Genomic DNA, 18,395 nt, shown 5'->3' with positions numbered 1-18,395 from the left:
ATTCTACTTTTTTCTCATCACATCACAAAATAAAGGAGCCATGTGAACTGGATAATTCATAATTAATGAATTAGGGTCACATGGTCACACAATAACACACAATTGTGGTCTGGTAAAAAAAACGAGAGTACCTGTTATCGAATAGCAAATACTTAGGGCAGACAATGGTATTAAAAACGGCTTAATACATTCAAACTATGGATTGAAGAAATTCAAGACATCTTATGCATGCCCTGTGTTTTCCATAACACAAGGGACACATTGAAAGTAAAGATATAAATAGTCTTTCAGTTCAAAATAAAATGTAAAAAGTAGCACTTGTTAGAAAAATACAAATGATCATTGGCATATAAATGTATTTATTTCTTCCCATTCGCTGTGTGAATTTGACAACAGTAGAACTGGATTGTTTAATTGTACAACACAATTTCTAATCGATAGAGCATAGCAACAAAATTAAACAGATATAAAGGGGAAAATACGTTGTAAAAACCTTGGCACAAATTAATCAATAATGCCACCATGTTGTAAAACGAGGTAAATCTGACTTGTGCTGTGAAGCATCTATCAGTGATTATTAATATCACGTAAACATATACTGTACATGCATTTTTAAAGAATTCTTAATTCTTAAACAGGTGACAGCGTTAGAATAGAAAAGACCAAAAAGCACGAATTAAAACCATTTTAAGTTCGAAAGTGGAGATAAGTGCAATACATTCCAGCTGTGCGTTTTACTGCCGCATTACAATGCAAGGTCGAGGTTGGAGCTGTTCCATAGTGAAAGTGCTGAACTGCAGTTCATGTGTTCTGCAAAACACGCGCCTCGATTAAGAAATATAATGGTCGAGGACAAATTATAAATAAATAAATAAATAAAAAACACTTGATTTAAGTTTATGCGCTTGCTGCACACACTCCAAGCTGCACGCAAGGTTCAATGTGGGAGGTCCAGGTTTAAAATTATATTCCCTATTTCACAAAAAGGGATCCGTCACCTCGGTGGACCTTTACGCTCATGCGGGTCGCTTGAATCAGTTGCCACGGCGTTCAATTGAGCTTTGGAGTTGTAATCTGTAGCCTAAGCAACTGTTTTAGTAAGCTTGAATCTTCCAAGACGGTAAGATTTGACATCACGCACAACGAGCGCTCATTACGCCTTCCACAATTGTCGCTTAAATGGCCTCGGGTAAAGTGAACGGCCACGCGTTGACTACTTGTGGCTTCAACTCCATCTTTTCTTTCTGTTTGAGATGCACCCGACCGTGCCGTTTCCTTTCGTCGCTCCTGGCAAAGCGTTTGCCGCACACGTCGCAAGAAAAGGGTTTCTCGCCGGTGTGAGTGCGGGTGTGCGTGGTCAGATGGTCGCTTCTGCTGAAGCTCCGCAAACAGATGCGGCACTGGAAAGGTTTGTGTCCCGTGTGGATGCGGATGTGCCTGTTGAGCTCATCCGACCGTGAGAAGCGCCGGTCGCAGGTCTCCATCGGACACGTGAAGGGTTTCTCCTTGGCCGGTCCAGTAGAGGAAGCGGGGCTCTTTCTTACACGAGTAGGCTTCTGAGCCCGTGTGTAAGTTTGACTGAAAGACTCCGGCAATAATGATGAATACAGTACCGAGTCTATTGTGGAAGTCGAGTAGGTTGTGTCGCAACTCGACTGGAGTTCAATATTTGGAAAAATGGTCGGTTTTAAAAGACTGGTGGGTGGGATATCCATAACTGGAGTGGAGTAGTTAAACATGGGAGCGCTGAAGCCCTGTGTGCAAGTATCTCCAAAGCACTGCTCCTGTTTAAGGGTACTCTCCACTTTGAATTCAGTCTCTGGGTTTGTGCAAATGGGAGAATAAGAGTCCAAAAGTTCTTTCACGTCCACCTGTTGTTGATCAGCTTGAAAACTATTCGACATGGAGAACGGCTCTGACTGGAAGCCTGCATCCAAGTACGACTTATTGAAGGTCCCCCACTCGTAGCAGCTGCTCTCGAATTCATTTTTGATGACCACCGGGAACGTCGCGCTCTCGGACAGCGGCTCCGCGTCTTGCGCTGAGGAGGCAAAGTTTAAATGCGCCGCAGCAGAGTCTTGGGCCTGCGTGGCAGTCTGGGAGTCCTGGTAGCTGTGGCCTGGCTGTCCCGGGGAATACAGCGGAGGGGTGGTGCAGGTGGAGGCCTGCGTCTGGACCCCCTCGTCGCCGAAGCTGCTACGGCTTGCGTTCATCGTTCCGTCTGCGCACTGATGCGCATCCGACACAGGGGTAGTTGAGATGCCAACGATTTCGGTGATCATATTGAGCAGTGTTTCCGTGCTGCAAGGTGTTCCTTGAGATGTTTCCACATAGAAGCTGCCCGAGTAAGCTAGGGAGGTTGCGTAGCTTTCTTTCGGACCCTGGCAAGAGTTATACTGATCTGTACTCGTGGGCTCCGTTTTGGGGGTAATAGGCGCCCCTGGGATGGAGAAAAAAAACAGGCATGCGTCAGTGCCTTAAGTGAAATGTGCGATCAGTTATATAACTGTATAGTTTCGTGAGTGGCTTAAATTAACTTGCACTGTATAAATTTTCATGCAGCAGTACTGAAATCTGGTCTATAACAAAAAGCGCTAAGATTTTTATAGATCTGTCAGAAACTCACCGTGTGCAAACTGGGCAGGTGCTGTCCTTCCAGAATCCATGAAAACATCCTGGCTGTCTTTGGAGCCGTGAGTTTCCATCCCTATCGCAGAACTGTTACAGTTTTCAAACTGGGAGTAAAAAGAATCTTGAGAGTTCAAATCCATGTTGTTAAGCATCTTTCCGTGAATGGCTTTCCAATGGCTGTCAGTCCGAACAGGTTATTGATAAGAGGGTATTGCAAACACAAGAAAGAGCAAAAACCGATCCGTGAAGGCGTTCGACCAAAAAAAGAAATGTAAATACTTTGGAATTCCCCCTTTTTGAGATCTGCGTCAAGGTAATAAAGCTCTCCAGCTATCTGTAGATGTGTAGATCTGTTGATTCTCACACCAACGGCTTCCCTTCGCTCGGCTTTTATACACTCCGTCTCACCGATCAGCCCTCCTCCCCATTCATTGTCTCCAGTGAGAGGATTCCCCGCTGCGTGTCATCTTCGTGACCATATATGGACAGAGGATATGACGGGCTTCCCCAAAAAAGGAGAGTTACGGTTCTGACGCTTCAAAAAGACTGTCGTTAAGTGTACGGGAACGACGGAGAGCAAGGCTTAAGCTATGAATGTTTCTTAGCTAGCCTAATTAAAACGAACGCACTATGCATTAGGCTGCATTTTGTAGACATCTGAACGCGCTCCTAACGAAAATGAACGGAAAGTGTTTTTAAAAAAAATTCAGTCGCCGTCAAATCAACCGCTAAAAATTCGACCTTGAATTGCAGCCTATTTGCTTTAATTTCGTTTTATGAACGTCTTGTAAAACTGAACTAATTTACTACTAGATATTTAACAAACATCACACATGTTTGACGACATGCTGTTGTTCATTGCGACATAAGAAATATTTGCGCAACAATTAACGGACTGTGTGAGTTTGGTTGGACATGCAAATAAGTTATGTGGTACAAAGGCATTGCAGTACGCTACAACATGTAGCATAAAACGTGGAAAGCAACTCTCATTAATATCCCCCTCATTTTTTTGAGCTAAAGTAATAGTATTCACTTATTAACTTTTTCACCTCATTAAATTTGTGTCATTTCAATGACCAGGCTGTAAAGTCATTGCATTCCTAAAATTGACATTTTCTAAAACATAAGCTCGACTGCTTGTAGAATAGATATACTTTGATACAGATAAAACACACTTCATAGAACATCATATGATAGATAGAAAACGAATTATAATGTACAACATTAAGTAAAACGGCCCTGAGACAAATTTGAATATTTTCCTCAAACATGTAGATTGTTGAGACGCTCTACCATCCTGTCGCGCAGAGCTGGCGGTAAAAGTGCTCTGTTGTCCAGCACCATGGAGAGCGCCACTTGAAATAGCAGGCTGCTCCATTCTACATTAAACACATAAAATACATTAAACGCAATTCATTCAAATACGTAAAGACCTCTTCATGATCATGGTTTCAATTTCTAAATGAAAAGTAATTTTCTATTTTTTTTGTAGGTTACAGTAAAGTGCAAATGTTAGCCTAATTATTCTTTAAAAATAATAAGCAGTCACAATTTAAAAAGGCTGTGTGAAGGTCACTACATTTTACAAGAGAAAATAAAATGAGATTTTGAACTTTTTATGGAACAGCTCTATAAGCTAAAATGTATCTTTTGACTTTGGACATCTTTATTTGACATTGACCCATGTACTGCTCTCAAATTTAGGCCAATTTCTAGGATTTTGCCTCTGCACCAAGAAATTATAGCAATATTGAACATATTGAACAATAATATTGAATTGTTATTGAACAATACTTAAAAACAGCTTTTCTAAGGCGACATTTCACAAGAACAAAAAAGTAGCCTGGATTTTAGATTAATAAAATTAAAGTTATGTTTTGCAGCTTCTTAGCCAAACGTTCTAAAAATTACAACAGTAGCACATGGAAACTCCTACACTGGTGGCTACACTCTCTACAACTACAATTCCCTGTTGCAAAATCCAGTTTAATCTGGAAACTGTGCCTTGGAACATAGTAGCTCGCTGACCAGCCAGCACACTCAAAAAAACGTCTTGAACTGTGTGTTCAAGCTTGTCTGCCAGCTAATGATCAGAGCTATCATGTTCCAAAACACAGCCTCAAGCTTAAGCAGTATTTTATGGCATGGTTTTCAAAACCCCTGTTAAAGACCCACTGGGGACAATGATGTCCACTTGTCCTGTAATAGGTAGGTGGAAACTTTATGAGAAGTACAGGGCTTTAAAATCACTTGAGAACTGTGGTTTGCCCCATCCAACTGAGCAGTAATAGCTGTGACTGCCACTTCTGTGCAATATAACTTTGCACAGGCCACTGTAGCACCAATGGAGGACAAAAAGAGACGAGGAAGAATATGTTGAGCAGTGGGCTGAAAAAAGCGAGGCACTCATTTAGCACATGCCTACTCAAGTATCCTTTGTTCACCAAATCTATTTATGTATATTTTTATTTTATTGTATGGCTTATTTTTTTATTAAACAGCATGTGCATAGAATAGTTGAAAAATATTGGCAGTTGCAGTATTTTTCATTTATTTTGGAACAGCCTTGAGTAAAAAAGATTGGCCATGTAACCCATTTAGGCGAGGTTTCCATAAATACATATGCACGATGACAAAGAAGCGGCCATATGCACGATGGAATTGGCTTTGGTGGTGCACAAAATATTCCTCTTATTATGATGATACAAAATCGCACTTAACAACGAGTTTGACATTTTCTGGAGGCAACTGTTTGCATCACGCTACTTTCCCCATTCGAGCCTCTAATATCCCCCTCTCCAGTGGTCTCTCCCAGTTGACCTAAACCTATTAAAAAGCTCTCCTCTTAAAGAGTTCATAACACTGAGACGCTGTTGTGATAACTGCCGAGTAGTGCTCACCTCTCGCCTCTGCAAAATGCCACGGAGCTCAGTAATGGATTTATGTAATTCCTGCACTTACCAAGATTATTATACCAAAGAAATGCAATGAAGGTAAAAGTGTAATGAGACCATCGATCTGTCAGTATTTTCTTAAAAGTTTGTTTGAAAGGAAACGTCGGATGATCTGAGCTCGCACTGCAATATCTACAGACATCTCAAGCCCATTCAGAATTGTATCGAATGATAAAATAGATGTCTATAGATAATATTGGTTTGTCAGTATAAGCTCCTGCCAGTGCAATGCATGTGAAAATAAAAGGAATATTGTGTCTCTACTATGTCTTCACTCATTTTCTTTCATGCTCGTGATCCATCTGTTCATGCAGCATTTTGTAGAAAGCTCAACAACACCATTATCAAATGGCATAATCATATCCACACATAATTTGTCATAAGAACAAAAAAGTAGCCTAGATTTTAGATTAATAAAATTAAAGTTATGTTTTGCAGCTTCTTAGCCAAACGTTCTAAAAATTACAACAGTAGCACATGGAAACTCCTACACTGGTGGCTACACTCTCTACAACTACAATTCCCTGTTGCAAAATCCAGTTTAATCTGGAAACTGTGCCTTGGAACATAGTAGCTCGCTGACCAGCCAGCACACTCAAAAAAACGTCTTGAACTGTGTGTTCAAGCTTGTCTGCCAGCTAATGATCAGAGCTATCATGTTCCAAAACACAGCCTCAAGCTTAAGCAGTATTTTATGGCATGGTTTTCAAAACCCCTGTTAAAGACCCACTGGGGACAATGATGTCCACTTGTCCTGTAATAGGTAGGTGGAAACTTTATGAGAATTTGAGGTGCTTTTAAAATCACTTGAGAACTGTGGTTTGCCCCATCCAACTGTGCAGTAATAGCTGTGACTGCTACTCTTGTGCAATATTACTTTGCATAGGCCACTGGAGCACCAATGGAGGACAAAAAGAGATGAGGAAGAATATGTTGAGCAGTGGGCTGAAAAAAGCGAGGCACTCATTTAGCACATGCCTACTCAAGTATCCTTTGTTCACCAAATCTATTTATGTATATTTTTATTTTATTGTATGGCTTATTTTTTTATTAAACAGCATGTGCATAGAATAGTTGAAAAATATTGGCAGTTGCAGTATTTTTCATTTATTTTGGAACAGCCTTGAGTAAAAAAGATTGGCCATGTAACCCATTTAGGCGAGGTTTCCATAAATACATATGCACGATGACAAAGAAGCGGCCATATGCACGATGGAATTGGCTTTGGTGGTGCACAAAATATTCCTCTTATTATGATGATACAAAATCGCACTTAACAACGAGTTTGACATTTTCTGGAGGCAACTGTTTGCATCACGCTACTTTCCCCATTCGAGCCTCTAATATCCCCCTCTCCAGTGGTCTCTCCCAGTTGACCTAAACCTATTAAAAAGCTCTCCTCTTAAAGAGTTCATAACACTGAGACGCTGTTGTGATAACTGCCGAGTAGTGCTCACCTCTCGCCTCTGCAAAATGCCACGGAGCTCAGTAATGGATTTATGTAATTCCTGCACTTACCAAGATTATTATACCAAAGAAATGCAATGAAGGTAAAAGTGTAATGAGACCATCGATCTGTCAGTATTTTCTTAAAAGTTTGTTTGAAAGGAAACGTCGGATGATCTGAGCTCGCACTGCAATATCTACAGACATCTCAAGCCCATTCAGAATTGTATCGAATGATAAAATAGATGTCTATAGATAATATTGGTTTGTCAGTATAAGCTCCTGCCAGTGCAATGCATGTGAAAATAAAAGGAATATTGTGTCTCTACTATGTCTTCACTCATTTTCTTTCATGCTCGTGATCCATCTGTTCATGCAGCATTTTGTAGAAAGCTCAACAACACCATTATCAAATGGCATAATCATATCCACACATAATTTGACTAATTCCCAAGGCAATGATTGAGCTGAGGGAAGAAGCAGCACTGCAAAGAGAAAGCTGGAAAATAATGCAATATCTTACAGTACAAAAACAGAGCAATAAAAGGACTCATAAAAAAAAATAAATAAAAGAGCAACAAAGATTCATGTAAAATATTACGATAAAATAACTAAAGCAGCACTGCAAAGAGAAAGCTGGAAAATAATGCAATATCTTACAGTACAAAAACAGAGCAATAAAAGGACTCATAAAAAAAATAAATAAAAGAGCAACAAAGATTCATGTAAAATATTACGATAAAATAACTTGGTTACTATTGCAAAAAGCTTAGGTTCAAGCTTATGGGCTTGAAATGCATGAAGACGTTCTGAAAAGAGAGGCTTTGGAGTACTTTCAAGAATGTCTGGTAGGTTTTCAAGAGGCAGAGGAATCATACGCCCTCCACATCACATTTCTGCAGTATGTCCCATATTACAAACCCCCAACGGCACCGGATGAAGGCTCATCTTCCTCAAACCATAGCAACAATGAGAAACCGAAAAAAGGGATTGGGAGAGCTAACATCAGAGATTCCACGACCGGAAACACGACTCAATGCAAGCTTGCATCACGCTGCCAAATTATTTCGCTTTCTTTTCACTTTCACTCACAATCCCATGCATGACTACGCTCCAGTGCTTGAACCCCTTTTAGAAAGAACGGATCTTTTGAACCGGCGACTTATTGCTCTCCTCGGTCTACGGAGTGTGGGAGTGGGGTTAGGGAAGCCCGATTGCAGAACCGAAACCCCACTCAGCGAGCTGCAGGTTTCCCTTGCAGTTCCAGAAATAAACCCTTGTGCTCGCCCACCCTTGTCCCCGGACATCCATCCTCGCCTTTCAGGCTGGGAGGGGCCGGAGCTTAGGCTTTCTTCCTGATCGTGACTGTGGAGGGTTCCAGCAGTTCCCCGCCCGCTCTGACTGACACCCCCACATTCCCAGCAACCTCTTCTCTACTCTGAGCCACAGCTACAGAGCATACCAGCAGGCCAATCTGGCTCTCCTTCAGCTACCTGGAGTTATCTAATCACGATAAATGAGGATAAATTAGCTTAGCACCACGGCGACAGGGCTCCTTCTTGTTACGCAGCAGGGCGCTCCATGTTGTAGCACTCTTGCTTGTTACGGGGACAAGGCTCATAACTTTTTCCTCAACTCCCCAGCTGCCACCTGAGCCATTTGGAGAAATCAACAAGCTCATTGTGCACTTGCATGGCTGTCCTCTTCCAACTGTGAAATTTGAGCAGCTAGCACTGCGTATTCTGTCAGGAGGTAGACTTCACCATGACTGACCCTTTCAAGGTGATTCAGTAAAAGCCTATAAAAGAATTCATCACCTTCTCTGAGGGACAACTACAGACTGAAAAGGAATGAGTCTATTCAAACAGATTGCACTGCTGCTATGAGGAAACCAAATAAGAATGTGGCATCTCTCTCTCTCTTTCCTCGCTAACATAAGTAACTATGGTAACAGGCGCTCTGCATGGCATTGCTTCCACAAGCTCTCCAGAAATAAAACTGTTGGGCTAAGAGCGAGCAGGTAAAGACAAAAGATCCCGGGCGCCACTATTTATAGAGGCAGGCTTACATAATCTCCACACAGACCAGCGCTGGCTGAGGGAGGTTGGGTTTTGGGGTGAGTGACACTGGGGCACCGGCCCTAGAATCGAGTGCGCGAGAGTGGTGTCTGGAGGTTACACTGAAGATTGTGAGCAAGCATGAAAGGCTACAGGAGGGGGAGTAGTGGGATAGAAAGAGTTTGAACAGAGAGGGGAAAAGACGACGGTGGATTGGATTTGATGGTTGCACTGCTAAAGGGTGAACGCTTGGCAAAGCTCAGCATACATGCGCTTGTTGATCAGCAACTCGAGCTCCCATGGGACGCATATCAGCCTGTGGTGGTGGGAGATGTTCGCCATTGAACGTCACTGTGTCAGTGATTACATCACCACTCGATTCACTGAGGTAACAAGTGCTTATGACAGATGGAAAGAACGCTGTCAGGGATAACAAACACAAGACTTTACCCACTGGCACTGTGAGCCACACTCACTACATTCCACACAAAATCAAGAGAACACAGCTGAGGGCCTGAGACGACAACGTCACAGTCTGTTTGGCTAATGAAAGTGGAATGATTGAGGGAGAGTGTGGATGTAAACAGGTTTATTAAAAGGAACTGGACAAGTCGAAACAGGAGCTTGTTTGAAAGACAGCACTTGTCAGTCCTGGTGTCACAAAATACATTTGTTTGACACAAGGAGCATGACTAAATGGCTCTCCCTAGCAGCCGTACACAGTCATTACACTCTCCAAGCTATAATATTGATTCTTTAGAGCTTGACTGAACAAGGTGTGAATGAACAGCTTCATTGTTATGCATCAGTTGATATAATCAGCAAATGAAACTCTCACACTTCATAAAACAGGAAGCTTTGAGAATGTAATGCAATAATTGTCCCATTACGGGGCAAAAGAAAGTGTGAGTCACGTAAATATGCCCCAACTACTCTTACCAATGGATGCAAACAGAGGCTCGGGATCTCATCAATGCGCAAATGGAGGAACTCTGACTCATCTATTTATGCCCGTGCGTTAGATCTCGCTAATGCTGTTTTGCCTATTATCTCATTGTAGCTAGCGTGCATCTGAGGAGAGGGAGGGGGATTGCGCATTGAGTGTTTTAGTCACACCGAACAACCAAAAACTACAAAGGCTGGGAGATGCATTTCAAATGGCAATAGCTATGAGGGCACACATGCTATGATGCCCAAGGGGAATGAAAATATAGTGGAAGATGTGCGTTTTTCTCATCTCTCATCATCATTCGTCATGTTGCTCACGTTGCCACATAGTTTTTTCATTGTGTGAAAAGATGAAATAAAAAATTAAATAAATAAAAATCTCAAATTCAGCATGACTCATCAACAGGCTTAAGTCTCTAAAACACTGCTGACGCAACCAGGAGTGTGTAAACAGAGGGATGTCAACACTTTTGAACTTTCCCTCCGATCATCATCAACAACACACTTAAACGATCACAATTACTAGCTTAGCTACCTTTTCTCTTACAGGCCCCAAAAGTGTTGCTTCATTAAACTGTAAACCTACTTAATGTATAACAAATAAAAATACAATATGGATAAGACACTTTAGGTAAGCAGCAGTAAGTTAATACACTAATAGATATGTAAACTATGTTAAAACGTTACTTACAGATTCTGAAGCTTCTGAATCTGATTCTGAATGAAAGCAGAAAGCCGTTTGTATAGTGCAAATACTACCTCTAATTAATAACTGTTTGTAAGTAATGCCACATAATGAATATATTTGAACATCTGCACTCATTCAAGCTAGACCTAAAGCACTAAACAGAGCTAAACTATAAGGATTTTTCTGTTTACTCAATCAGCCAGTAGTGTTTTTACTCGACCTACCAACATCTTAACGTCTTAAAATAAATAAATATTTAGAAATATATCTTTATATTTTCCAGAAATAGCAGGTTAAATGTAAGTTTTTAATTGTTAATTTCCTTACAAATTAAAAAAATAAATAAAGTCACACCTGCTAAAAAAAATTGCAGAATTGCTAATGCTTCAATGGCTATCACAGGTCATTTTTGACAATATAAACCATACATTTTTACCATTTAAGCCATACAAAAATTAATGTCTCAATAAAAAAAAAATAAAAAAAGATGAAATAAAAAAAATATTTTTGCATAAAAAAAAAAAAGATTAATGAATGTAAAGTTTTCAGTGGCAACACAGAACTGGCTGGAAAGGGCAAGTGTTCTTTCAACTGTCCAGAAACGCTCTCACACTGGCAGAGTCAGTGAACCATCTTGTTCACTGGGTTTCTACACAAACACTTACCTTATGGTCACAAATTTATGACTCGAAGAAAACTGAGACTGTCTACCTGAAAAAGAATAAAAATTACATGTATAGACAGAGAATATACTGCAAAACAATATCAAAGCAACTATCATATTTAAACTTGATTTTTTTTTTTTTTTTGCTGTATGAACATTTCTTCAAATGTTTTTACACATCTAACTAAAATTGTAAAAAAAAAAAAAAAAAAAGTACAATTAAGCTGAAAGTGTATTTTTTAACCACAAAAGCTAAGACTAACTTAGAAGGTTAATTGACAAATGCATGCTTAAAGGGATAGTTCACCCAAAAATGAAAATTCTATCATTAATTACTCACCCTCATGTCGTTCCAAACCCGACCTTCGTTCATATTCGGAACACAAATTAAGATATTTTTTATGAATTTTTCTGACCCTCCTATAGACAGCAATGTAATTACCACGATCAAAGTCCAGAAACGTAGCAAGGACTTTGGTAAAATAATCCATGTGACATCATGGGTTTTATACGAAGCCACGAGAATACTTTTTGTGCGCAAAAAAAAAAAATACATCCATGTGACATCATGGGTTTTATACGAAGCCACGAGAATACTTTTTTGTGCGCAAAAAAAAAAAAACAAGAAAAAAAAAAAAAGACTTTATTGAACTATTTGTCTCCTCCGCGTCACCCTGGCACCATTTTGGAGAGTATTCACAGAACGTAAACAACGTATGCTGTTTTGTCTGCTGCGCCATGCGAACAAAAACATTGTATCCGCGTGGCGCAGCTGACACAGAACAGCATACGTTGTTTACATTAAGTGAATACTCTCCAAAATTAACCGTGGATACTCCCCACGGTTGAACCCCTGATGTCACATGGATTATTTTAACGATGTCCTTACTGTTTCTGGACCTTGATCGTGGTAATTACATTGCTGTCAATGGGAGGGTCCGAGAGCTCTCAGAATTCATCAAAAATATCTTACATTTGTGTTCCGAAGATGTAAGAAGGTCTTATGGGTTTTGGAATGACATGAGGGAGTAATTAATGACATAATTTTCATTTTTGGGTGAACTATCCCTTGAAGAGACAAAAAAAAAAAAGTTTAAAAATGTTTAGACCTTGCAAACAGAAAGAATGATACATAGATTGCAATTCAGTTATATTCCTTTTTCTGTCATTGCAATTCATCTCCCTGTGAAGCGTGGCCAATTCAATTCCAATTATAACACATGAATTACATATAGAACAAAGAGAGCAAATCTTCAACCCTAGTTTATAATCAGAGTAAATTACATACCAAAAAATCATCCATAAGTAGATATGATTTGAGTATAAAGTAAAGGATTCAATTCAACTGAAGAATGATTTTATAAAAAGTTTTTAATTTATTCTGTTAAATGAAGCCAAACAGCAATGGACCAAAATAAGTGCACCGTCTCCTCCTGGTTCACACAGATGATATTGTTTTGTCTGATTCAAACCTGAGGATACAATCACATTAAACTGGACGTAAAACTGACATATTTAATCAGGACTCTTCATTATTATTTAAATGAACAAATAAAAAGTCCACCAGTTATCTAAATTATGTAAAAATGAATTACACATTGTTTTAACAAACATATGGCACCAGTTGAGCATCTTAATTTATCATTCTGATTCTGGCCTGCTACTGATTTTCAATACTCTTCAGCCATTATCAGTACTGTCAGAGCCGACCAGCCAGTAAAGGGGTGGCTACCCTGCCCCCTTCCAGTGCTATCATTGTACTGTTCCCAGATGTATCCAGTGTCCATATACTGCTTGTAAACATTATTGATGAGATTAGTCCTGAGCTCTTGATATAGGGTAGCTGCCTTCTCTTTGTGTGGCCCTTCTATGCTGCCATAGTGATGCAGTGCTCTAACTGCCAGGTAGTTGATGTTGATCCAGATCGCTCCTCGCCAGTAGGGGGCATCGTGTTCCGTGTTCCTCTTCATGTAGAGGGGATCTGAGCGCGAGAGCGAGCGCATGCCATAGGGTGTCCAAAGGCGGTCAGGATCTTGAATGTCCCGCAAAATATGCTCCATTTTTGGCGAGTCTGGTGTCAGAATTTGTAGCAAGAACGGAAAAAGGCTAACATAGCCTAATGCATTCACGTACTGCAGCTTAGGGACTTTACGAACAGAGCGAACCAACCGTGCGACTGGGAACTGGTGCCGTGGTTGTCCAGGAGGCACGAACACTTTCTCCTGCTGAAGTGAGACCGCCTGAGTGTGATTTCCGTAATCACTGAAGGCGTGCAGATTCTCAGACCAATGCAGTTTGTTTAACAGATCATTATTGCTGAGAGCATGATGGGTGTTTTCGTACACCTGGTGGGGTTCCCCAAGTATTTGTGCCACATTTGCCATGATGCCAGAGGCCAGGGTCATCCAGCAATACAAGTCCACATGCCTCTCATCAGCAGATGGGTGGGAAGCCCGTGGGTAGTCATCCAGGCCAGACGTCAAGGTCTTGGGATTTAGGAAAAGGTTGGTGTCTTTGTCCCGGCCTCGCCAGCGGTAGGAGTTGGCGATTGGTCCAGCTTGTGTGGTGTTAAACCACTCAAACCAAATCTGCAGTCTTGGGTACAACCTTCTCAGGAAAGGAATCATGGTTTGAGAGGACGACAACTCTGGTTGAGCATCCAGCTGTTCCAGTAACTCCTGTAGGGCCAGGAAGAGCGTGGGCGGGTTAGCGTTTTCGTTGTGCTGCACGATAAACTCGGATGGTACTTTGCTACGAGCTTCATCATCCAAGATTTGTTCGCGTGGGATCCAGCCCTCTACATTGATAAGATCGAGCCAGTGCGCAATGACCTCCTGTGTTAACTGAGTGTCCCATTTGCTGATGAGAAGCTGATGAAATCCTTCGTCCCAAAGAAAGCCCCTTGGAAAGAAAGAGCGAGATGGTACTGCCGTAAACAGCGGACCCTCAGGGTAAACCACAGGGTGCTCGTTGTAAGCCGACTGGACAACCGACTGTCCGAAGAAATATCCCATGCCACCAAGCATGTTGCTTAAAGCTGCCTTAGCAAATTCGATCTTTGAAGATGTAAACCCTTTAGCTTGGAGGCCAAATGAACTCTCAAACTTCTCATCAAATGCCAGCTTACGCTTCTCCAGCTCGTCTGTCAGAACCGAGCCCACAAGCTGAATCGGTCGTTCCTGGAAGCTCCCGGATTCAAACAAAACTTCAATCTGGAAAGGGGTTTGTACAGTTACTTGATGCACCACAAAATCACTCTCCATCTTGGGATCTTTCTGTTGGTTCTGGTGGTTAGTGACTTTGTAAGAATCCACGGCAAAATACGATCTTTTTTCACCTTTGGAAGGACTGAAAGTAAACTTGTGATTTAGGCTGTTCTTCACTATATCGGTTAGCTTATCGAGACCAGGGCTCTTAGTTTGTAAGTAATTATATCTGAAAAGAAAAACAGTAAAAAATACAGTAACTTGTTAAGATAATAATGTGACAGAAAACCTTATTTGATCATAATTGTTTTCCTCATCTGAGAATCAGTAAATAGATAATAAATAAATAAATCTGTAAATAATATATATTATTAATGAATATATATTACGACTAAAAACCGACAATCCTCTCTATTACTATTGTTAACAATACTGCTTACTACAAAAGCTTGTAGTGCACAAGAAATGTAAGATACCTGGCATAATTGCCACTAGCACCTTCCCCTGCAGTGGGCTTGCCAAACGTAATCTTGAAGTTGCCAAGCTCCTCAGATGTTCCAGTCACAGAGCTCAAGCGATTTTTCTCTTCTACATGGGCCTGCAAGGAACCTTGAACATCTGTAGCAGCGTAGAACATCAGCGAGATCACAGGAGCCGAGGAAGCAGTGCTCTGCCAATCAGAAACAAAGACAGACTTGATGTGAGGAAGCAATTTCGATACTGAAAAAAAAAACTATAATTCTAAACGTTTGTATGATTTTGTGTTTATCAGAAGTAACCACTTTATATCATATTAATGGTACTAGCAGAAAGCTGCGATGTTATGTGGATCTGATAAACTACGCCTTCTACCATACTTTACAGTATCTGACCTTCAGAAAATCATGCAGATTGTATATTTTCTATTAAATTTCATTGAATTAATTTTGTATTGGATTGGCCTTCAATCTGTGACCCTCTTAAAGACCTAAACCTGTTCACATATCAACGTTGCCACGTTTTACTTAATGAATTGTCATGACGTTTGAAGTCATTTCTGCTTAATGGATAAACATTTTATAGAGATTGTCCTAATAAGGAGCAATTTCTTGCAATGGAATAATACATTTTTTTTTTTTTTACTGATATTTTCAGGTTTTTCAGGACTGTGACAACCCTGACATCCCCTGGCTATGTGCACTGAAAACAATTAATACCTTTGTGCTATTTTACTCCTATTATATTAGAATTTAAATATCCTTGTATTTGACAATATTAAAATAATAAATCAGTTAGTGCTGGCTGTTAAACACATAAACTGTTAGAGCATTACTCTTTGCTTACATGTTGTTTTGCAGTAATCCTCCAAGTCCAGTCTCCACCATGATCTCCACCCATACGCTTCACAAACTCTGTGGTCAGGGTGAATTCACGGTCATGGACCTCCTGGACTCCAAAAGAGACTCCGTCATGCATTAGCCATCCGTAGCCCAGCAAATGGTCCCCTTGCTCGCAAGTGTGCCTAAGATTTCCATCCATTTCAGCAAACTGACGCGTCCACATTAAGCCTAATTAAATCAATAGAAAAATGCAGGCTTGTAATAACCTCAAATCATCACAAAGGCAAGTAAATATATAGAAGTGGTGCATAAAGTGTGCATCGGAATCACCCCACCTGTCACAACAGATCTGGGACTTCTTGTTTTCATCCCGAAGTACACCTGGGGCCGATAGGTACCCCAATATCTTTCAGGAGACACAGCAGGACTTGAGCTATTAGCATCCAAGACCCGTGGAGAGGGGTGCAAGGTCACAACCCTCCTGGCCAAGGATGAGCGCATATAAAGGGCATAGAAGAACCAGATAAGACTGAAGATACACAAACCGATGGATATATTGATAAACACCTTCCCAATATCAGTTTTCTTCTTCTTCTCCTTGCGTGGGGGAGCTGGTGTTTTTTCCTCCTTTCTTGGGCTAGGTACACCATCACCTGTTCCAACCCTCTTCCTCCGCCTACCCATCTTTCTTTTGACCTGAGCAAGCTGGTCTGGGGACGACAGTCATTCAAATACACCTGCAAATCACCACAAGTCAAGAGGTTTTGACTACAGTTAGCACATAATAATGCATTTACGGGAATATATGCCCCTAAAACAGGACTACAATTTGACACTGTCTGTGTACAAGATGCTGCAAATTGCATAAACAGCTGGCTAGCTGAACAAAAGAATGAGGAAGTAAATGAACGAGCGAGCGAGCGAAATAACGTTAACTGATGAATGAATGAATGAATGAATGAGATTCAGCTCGTCAGTGTCTATTTAACGTCTGCAGTTCGCATTATTTCTGTAATAAATGTGAACGACGCGACGGGCAAATTAAATATAACAAGGCAAGCATAATTTATATTTTACCTTATGTACGTGTCAGCACTCTACTGAACTTAATCAGCAGCACGGCCACTTCCGCAATTCTTTTGCGAAGCTGACGACAATCGTAGATGCATGTTCACTGTTATTCAAAATAAAAGTCCTCCAGCGGCATACTTTTGGCTGCAGACACCTTCAATGAAAATGTAAAAATATAAGCTCTGACAGCATTTACTCATCACCCTTTAGTCATCACCATCGTGTCGTTCAAAACCTAAATGGCTTCATTTCTTTTGTAGAACACACACACAAAAAATATATTTTGATAAATGTCTTTTGATAAAGTGTTTTTGACCATACAGTGAAAGACCTTCCCATCTTCTTTTGTGTTCTACAGAAGTAGGCTATATATTAGTCTCAGCCTCAGACGTGAGTCACGCCCACGGACCGTTGGCTGAAAGTCTGATGAGTGAAGTGAAGTGACCAAGTATGGTGACCCATACTTGGAATTAGTGCTCTGCATTTAACCCATCCAAAGTGCACACACACAGCAGTGAACACACACACCGTGAACACACACCCGGAGCAGTGGGCAGCAGAGCATGTGAGCGAAGTGGAGCGGTGTGACGCTCCACTACGTTTTCCGCGCTATGGACGTGCACTCCACTCAGTCGCTCTAACCGCCCAAGCAAGCGCTCCGTTAATATTCCGCTCACGCTCGCCGTAAACCAATTCCCACTCAGATCCCACTCCGTTCTGTAAAGAACAAATTTGCGTGCATTATATTAGATTATAAATTACTGCTGCCTATATCTAGCCTACATTCTGTAGGACTACCTATTGGTTCGGGTCAGTTTTTTTTTTAAATAATATTTTAATGGGCCTAAGTGGTGTAGGCTAATATCTTCTGTACTCTGTAGTTCTGTATGTAGGCCTATATACAGCTGTGTGTTAGCTTAGGTCTACAGTTTAACTGAGATTATTTAATAACTACAGAGCTCCGAATATAATTTGAATTAACAATTCACTTCTACGACGTCAGCAGGTTTTATTATTTTTTTTATTAATTTATTATTATTTATTAATTTTAAGCAATAATGATTTTAATAAGTAATTACGAAATATAATAATTCGTTCCACGATTTAGGCCTACTAAAACTAGGGAATGAACAAATTAACGAACGAATGAATTCGTGCCAGCTAAGTCTAAACAAGAGAACGAATACTTAATTCGTGGCCATAATTTAGACTAAACGAAAAAATTAATTCTTAATTCGTGGCCATGTAGTCCTAGCATAAAAGAGAACTAGCCTATTCTAAATTCGTGGCCGTGATTTTGTCTGCATGTCATGATCGGGGCTCCGTACAACCGAATATAACCTTAGCCTACCTGTTTATTCATTTTTATGGTATGTAACTAGCTCACCTTTTGCTGCACCATGTTTGC

General features: G+C 40.6%; 2 protein-coding genes across 2 annotated transcripts; both read right to left on the bottom strand.

Moving 5' to 3' along the window:
• Positions 1–1,025: 1,025 nt before the first annotated feature.
• On the bottom strand, positions 1,026–2,875 carry LOC107689469 (zinc finger and SCAN domain-containing protein 32-like). The gene is made up of 2 exons (XM_016487466.1): positions 2,627–2,875; positions 1,026–2,440 (listed from the first exon to the last, which is right to left on the bottom strand). The coding sequence occupies exons 1-2, from the start codon at positions 2,781–2,783 to the stop codon at positions 1,176–1,178; spliced, it is 1,422 nt and encodes a 473-aa protein (XP_016342952.1). The 5' UTR covers positions 2,784–2,875; the 3' UTR covers positions 1,026–1,175.
• Positions 2,876–12,746: 9,871 nt separating this feature from the next.
• On the bottom strand, positions 12,747–17,088 carry LOC107689467 (mannosyl-oligosaccharide glucosidase-like). Its single transcript, XM_016487462.1, has 5 exons — positions 16,994–17,088; positions 16,252–16,653; positions 15,921–16,144; positions 15,074–15,267; positions 12,747–14,826 (listed from the first exon to the last, which is right to left on the bottom strand). The coding sequence occupies exons 2-5, from the start codon at positions 16,598–16,600 to the stop codon at positions 13,062–13,064; spliced, it is 2,532 nt and encodes an 843-aa protein (XP_016342948.1). The 5' UTR covers positions 16,601–16,653; positions 16,994–17,088; the 3' UTR covers positions 12,747–13,061.
• Between the last annotated feature and the right edge of the window lie 1,307 nt (positions 17,089–18,395).

This window comes from Sinocyclocheilus anshuiensis, unplaced genomic scaffold, assembly GCF_001515605.1.
Source record: "Sinocyclocheilus anshuiensis isolate Anshui unplaced genomic scaffold, SAMN03320099.WGS_v1.1 scaffold1215, whole genome shotgun sequence".
NCBI classification, from domain to species: Eukaryota; Metazoa; Chordata; class Actinopteri; order Cypriniformes; family Cyprinidae; genus Sinocyclocheilus; species Sinocyclocheilus anshuiensis.
This window is presented reverse-complemented; position numbering and strand designations above follow the sequence as displayed.

Excerpts from the sequence above, each read along its gene's own strand:
- LOC107689467 (XM_016487462.1), bottom strand. The coding sequence starts at position 16,600 with ATGGGTAGGCGGAGGAAGAGGGTTGGAACAGGTGATGGTGTACCTAGC. Across the intron at positions 16,145-16,251 it reads TCCCAGATCTGTTGTGACAG|GCTTAATGTGGACGCGTCAG; the intron begins GTGGGGTGATTC and ends TGATTTAATTAG. Across the intron at positions 14,827-15,073 it reads GCTAGTGGCAATTATGCCAG|ATATAATTACTTACAAACTA; the intron begins GTATCTTACATT and ends TTTTCTTTTCAG.
- LOC107689469 (XM_016487466.1), bottom strand. The coding sequence starts at position 2,783 with ATGCTTAACAACATGGATTTGAACTCTCAAGATTCTTTTTACTCCCAG. Across the intron at positions 2,441-2,626 it reads ACCTGCCCAGTTTGCACACG|GGGCGCCTATTACCCCCAAA; the intron begins GTGAGTTTCTGA and ends TCTCCATCCCAG.